The sequence below is a fragment of the Scyliorhinus torazame genome, chromosome 5 (assembly GCF_047496885.1).
Source record: "Scyliorhinus torazame isolate Kashiwa2021f chromosome 5, sScyTor2.1, whole genome shotgun sequence".
NCBI lineage: Eukaryota > Metazoa > Chordata > Chondrichthyes > Carcharhiniformes > Scyliorhinidae > Scyliorhinus > Scyliorhinus torazame.
The window spans coordinates 111,844,177-111,849,818 of record NC_092711.1 but is presented as its reverse complement, the minus strand read 5'-3'; the positions used below and the strand labels follow the sequence as shown (position 1 = coordinate 111,849,818).

At 43.8% G+C, this 5,642-nt stretch overlaps 1 protein-coding gene across 1 annotated transcript; it reads left to right on the top strand.

Moving 5' to 3' along the window:
• Positions 1–297: 297 nt before the first annotated feature.
• LOC140417868 (uncharacterized) lies at positions 298–1,289 on the top strand. Its single transcript, XM_072501306.1, has 2 exons — positions 298–324; positions 393–1,289. The coding sequence occupies exons 1-2, from the start codon at positions 298–300 to the stop codon at positions 1,221–1,223; spliced, it is 858 nt and encodes a 285-aa protein (XP_072357407.1). The 3' UTR covers positions 1,224–1,289.
• The last annotated feature ends 4,353 nt before the right edge of the window (positions 1,290–5,642 follow it).

The following is a 5,642-nucleotide window of genomic DNA, read 5'->3' as shown; positions in this document are numbered from 1 at the left end:
AACCTCCTCATGACCTAGGTCCATCTGCGTCAAGGCATCATGAGGGCAGAGATGAAAGCAAAATAGGACCACGTCTCTAAAGACAAAATACTGCAAATAAGTATACAGGGTCTTTCCATGACAACATGTTTGGTCAGAAGTTATGACTGTATTGACATTTTTGAACAAGGTCTGTTTTTGTAAAATGATACAGCTTTTGTATAAATTTTGAACGTTTTCTCCATGTCTTTGCGAGCTTGAGGAAGAATTAGCAGTTTGCCTTAACTGCTCTCTCACTTCAACCTATTGCCACACTGCATGCAGACTTTGATCAATAAAGACGAAGTTAGTTTTATCGAAACCAAGGTGTAAAGTTGTTTTCTTCAGTCTTGAAGTAGGAAAGATTTTAAAAGACGACAACCTGCCCAGAGTGTGGGAAGGGATTCACTCGATCATCAGGGCTGCAACAACACAAGCGGGTTCACTCTGGGGAGAGGCCATTCACCTGCTCCAAGTGTGGAAAGGGATTTACTGATTCTTCCACTCTTTTGAAACACCAGCAGGTTCACACAGACGAGAGACCTTTTAAATGTGTAAACTGTGCGAGGTGCTATAAAAGTTCCCTCAACCTAATGCGTCATCAGCGAGCTCACACTGATGAGAGACAGTTCAGGTGCTTGGACTGTGGAACTGGGTTCAGGCAGTCATCTGAACTCATTGTACACCAGCGAATTCACACTGGGGAGAGGCCATTCACCTGCCCCGAATGTGGGAAGGGATTCTCCCGATCATCAGGGCTGCTACACCAGCGAGTTCACACCGGGGAGAGGCCATTCACCTGCTCCAAGTGTGGAAAGGGATTCAGCGATACATCCACCCTGCTGAAACACCAGCAGGTTCACACTGAAGCGAGACAATTTCAATGCACTGACTGTGGGAAGTGCTATAAAAGTCCTGTGGACCTGATTCGCCATCAGCTTGTTCACACTGATGAGAGACCATTCAGGTGCTCTCACTGTGGGACAGGGTTCAGGCAATCATCTCAACTCACTGTACACCGGCGAATTCACACCAGGGAGAGGCCATTCACCTGCTGCGAGTGTGGGAAAGGATTCACTCAGTCATCCACTCTGCAAAGACACCAGCGAGTTCACACTGGGGAGAGACCGTTCCCCTGCTTTGTGTGTGGGAAGAGATTCACTCGGTTGTCCATCCTCACAAGTCACCAGTGTGTTTGCAAATAATTAGTGATTGTATTTTACTGTTAATCACATCCAGGAATGAACCTTGTTCATAAATGTCGATTTCTACTGATGTTTTATCAAGAAAATTTGTCAGAAGAATCCAAGAAATTGAACTCTTTTCTATGTGTAATATCATTTTTTGTAACTGGTGAAGTGTGAGACTGGTCCTCACAGTGGGAGAAAGAGTAGCTGTGTGAATTTAAACTGAGTTTGATGTGTTAATGACTTCAAACCAGATGTTTACCGAAAAAATGTAGTCAGGTTGGGTAGAGAACAGAAACAGATGTGAATGGGTGGTTGTGATTCAAAAGATGCAAGGTGTGAAAGAAAGGTGTCAGGAATGAAGTATGGATAAAATCAATTCACTTTTTAAAATTATGAATGTTAAAGTAAAGAGATTATGTTGATCAATTCTGGGAGAGATTAGTTCAAACAAAATTGGGTAAAACGATGGCGAGATCAAAGGGAAAGAACATGGTTAAGGGGATACTGAAATAAAATTTGCTTATTGTCACTCGTAGGCTTCAAATGAAGTTACTGTAAAAGCCCCTGAAACCTGTGAAGATGCTGTTTGAAGGATGCCAGATTTGAAAAGCCAGTTAACTGCTGGTTAACCTCGAGCAAATTGGAGTAAAGGCAAAGTTTGGGACAAGGTTTCTGCATTTTATAGGTCTTAAAATCTATAAGGCGTTGCTGGACAGATTGGGGAAGGTTAGCTGTGAGGTAGTTAAATTAAGATTGTTTGGAACTGTTTCAAGTATTGGGATGTGTGAAGCCATTTTATTTATTTTCCTATTCCATCATAAACATTTGCTTTGCTAAGAAACCATCACAAGTAGTCGGGGACATCATTTCTGGAGTTCACAACCTCTCCTTGTGCTATACAAATTGCAAAGACAAACTGAGGATAAATGTCTCAAATTTCCTTTCTGGCCGTGCCCTTAACAGTAAATAAACTCCAGCTCAGTTATGGGTTAATATTACAGGGAAAAGTCAAATAAATCAGCATTGCGTGAAACAATGTGCATCAAGTATTTAAAAATATTTCTAAAAGTTCTTCCTTTTGAAATGTTGTCCCCCCTCCCCCTGTTTCATCCATCCTCACCTCCGACAACAAGTGTGTGGAGTTCATGGGGTTCCTTTGTCACTGAGATTGAGGCAATCTGATCAGCTGCCTCTGCTGCTTCCCTCCCTTCCACTAACCCACCAGACCAAACTGCTTCTTAAGTTCCTCCTCGTCTGAGCCCTGAACTCGGATCTTTCTCCAGTTTCTCTCCAATCTTCTATCTCCCTCTGAGCTTACATTGTCCATCAGACCCAACTTCTGTTCCCTTGACTCCATTCGCACAAAACAGTTGACCATCCAACTTCTCTATGTTAGTTGATATGTTTCCAGTTCTCTCTCATTTGGTTCTGTCCTTCTCACTTTAATGCAACATCATCACCCATCCTAAACAGGACACTTGACCCCACTATCTTTGCAAATTTCGAAGACATCTCCAATCTCTCTTTCCTCTCCAAAGTCCTTGTACTCGGCATCCCCCAAGGATCTATCCTCGGCCCCTCCTACTTCCCATCTACAAGCTGCCACGAGGTGACATAATCCCAAAGCACCGTGTTAGTTTTCACATGGACACGGACAACACCCAGCTCTACCTCACCACCATTCCTCTCCATTCCTCCACTGTTACTAAATTATCAAACTGCTTATCCCACGTCCAATACTGGGTGAAAGGTTTTCCTCCAATTAAAAATTGGGAAGACCAAAGCCATTGTCTTCAGTCACCATTAGAAATTCAATTCCCTAACTCCGGAGTCCATCCCTCTCCCTGGGAACTGTCTGAGGCTGTACCACACTCTGCACAATCTCCGTGTCAGATTTGACCCCAAGATACGTTTCTGACCCCATATCCACACCATCACTAATACCAGATATTTCAATCTCCATAATGTCACTTGTGTCCATCCCCACCCCAGCTCATTTGCTGCTCTTATTTTGTGTAATAACCTTTGATGTGGCACCTTGGGAAATACCTTCTGGAAATCCAGATGAAGCACATCTACAGGTTCCCCTTTATTGACATCCCTTGTTACTTCCTCAGAGAACCTTGATAAATTAGTCAGTCACGATTGATTCCCTGAACCCATTTTCAAACACTGTCAAAAGAAAAATCAAATCTCCTCTGCCCCCTTTGCCAATTACCTTAGAGGGATCACTTTCTGTTAAAGAGCTTGTCAACCCCTCTCACCCACTTTCCCGAAAGTGAATAATCAGGAAAAGTCCAACAAATTCAAATATTTTTCTGTTAAAAGTTTATTGATGAAACAGAAACATGGCTTAAAAAAAACCCAGAAAATTACTTGACGATCAAAGACAACCAGAGTAACAGGACGTTCCCAATGTTCTGGGTCCCAAATGGTTCCCCTTCGGCTTCTCTGTACCCTGTTCTCGTGACTCCCTGCTTTGGACATGGGGGCACTGGACCCTGGGGGTCGCATCACCGTCAGCCCCGGTCACCCTTCCTTGAACCCTGATTGGTTGGAGGTGCAGTTCTCAGTCAGGCTTCCAGCACCTTCCTGTCTCTATTATGAAAAATGAAATGAAAATCGCTTGTCACAAGTAGGCTTCAAATGAAGTTACTGTGAAAAGCCCCTAGTCGCCACATTCCGGCACCTGTTCGGGGAGGCTGGTACGGGAATTGAACCGTGCTGCTGGCCTGCCTTGGTCTGCTTTAAAAGCCAGCTCTTTAGCCCTGTGCTAAATCAGCCCCTATTAGCGACACCGATGGCAGTTTCCCACCTGGGGAACAAGCCCCGTTATTCTCAGCTAAATTCTGCCCTCAGCTCCATCACCTGGCTGTCACTGACACGAGCAATAGAGACTGAAAGGTGCGCGAGGCTCAAATAGGAAGACAAAACCTGTGGATTAGGATCTCCGTAAAGGTCAGCAACTTCTTAGAAAAAATCAAATTCCCAGTCAACAAATTAAAGGATCACATGACGTGACTTTTAATACAACAAACAAACAAACTAGAAGCTACTTTAACTCGGAAACCTACACATTCAACTATAAACTAGAACTTTGCCCTTTTACATAACCTACAATCACACTCCAAGATTATAGTTACTGTCCTGGAAGTTGAAACTTAATTGTCTCAGAACCTGTCCAAAGTGATGATTCATTCCCGAGGATTTACTTCAGTTCTTCAACCAAGACACTGAGGGAAAAAAGGGAGAATAGAATAGAATGTGAACTGGCAAAATACATAAAAATGGAGTTAAAGCTTCTGTGGCTACGTAAAAAGGAAACATGTAGCAGGTTACAGAGGGATATAGATAAGCTGCAGAGCTGGGCTGAGAGGTGGCAAATGGAGTTTAATGTAGAGAAGTGTGAGGTGATTCACTTTGGAAGGAATAACAGGAATGCGGAATATTTGGCTAATGGTAAAGTTCTTGAAAGTGTGGCTGAGCAGAGGGATCTAGGTGTCCATGTACATAGATCCCTGAAAGTTGCCACCCAGGTTGATAGGGTTGTGAAGAAGGCCTATGGAGTGTTGGCCTTTATTGGTAGAGGGATTGAGTTCCGGAGTCGGGAGGTCATGTTGCAGCTGTACAGAACTCTGGTCCGGCCGCATTTGGAGTATTGCGTACAGTTCTGGTCACCGCATTATAGGAAGGACGTGGAGGCTTTGGAGCGGGTGCAGAGGAGATTTACCAGGATGTTGCCTGGTATGGAGGGAAAATCTTATGAGGAAAGTCTGACGGACTTGAGGTTGTTTTCGTTGGAGAGAAGAAGGTTAAGAGGAGACTTAATAGAGGCATACAAAATGATCAGGGGGTTGGATAGGGTGGACAGTGAGAGCCTTCTCCCGCGGATGGATATGGCTGGCACGAGGGGACATAACTTTAAACTGAGGGGTAATAGATATAGGACAGAGGTCAGAGGTAGGTTCTTTACGCAAAGAGTAGTGAGGCCGTGGAATGCCCTACCTGCTACAGTAGTGAACTCGCCAACATTGAGGGCATTTAAAAGTTTATTGGATAAACATATGGATGATAATGGCATAGTGTAGGTTAGATGGCTTTTGTTTCGGTGCAACATCGTGGGCCGAAGGGCCTGTACTGCGCTGTATTGTTCTATGTTCTATGTTCTATTTTGCTCAGACAAAAGGTTTGTCCGTTCCAGATAGAGTCAGGAGAATTTAGAATGAGGAATAGAGATCCCTGCAGCCACCTCGTTCAACACTCTGGGATGTGGATCATCAGCTTTTGGGGATTTATTCACTTTCAACCCCATTAATTTCTCCAGTGCTACTTTTTCACCAATACTAATCTCTGCCAGTCCCTTGGTTCTCTGGTGTTTGGGGGACAATTTCTGTATCTTCCTCTGTGAAGACAGACACACTTTGTTTAGTTTAT

Bases quoted from the DNA above. Each gene is read 5' to 3' on its own strand.
- LOC140417868 (XM_072501306.1), top strand. From the start codon at position 298: ATGCAGACTTTGATCAATAAAGACGAA. The intron at 325-392 runs GTTAGTTTTATC...AGATTTTAAAAG, and splicing joins CTTTGATCAATAAAGACGAA to ACGACAACCTGCCCAGAGTG.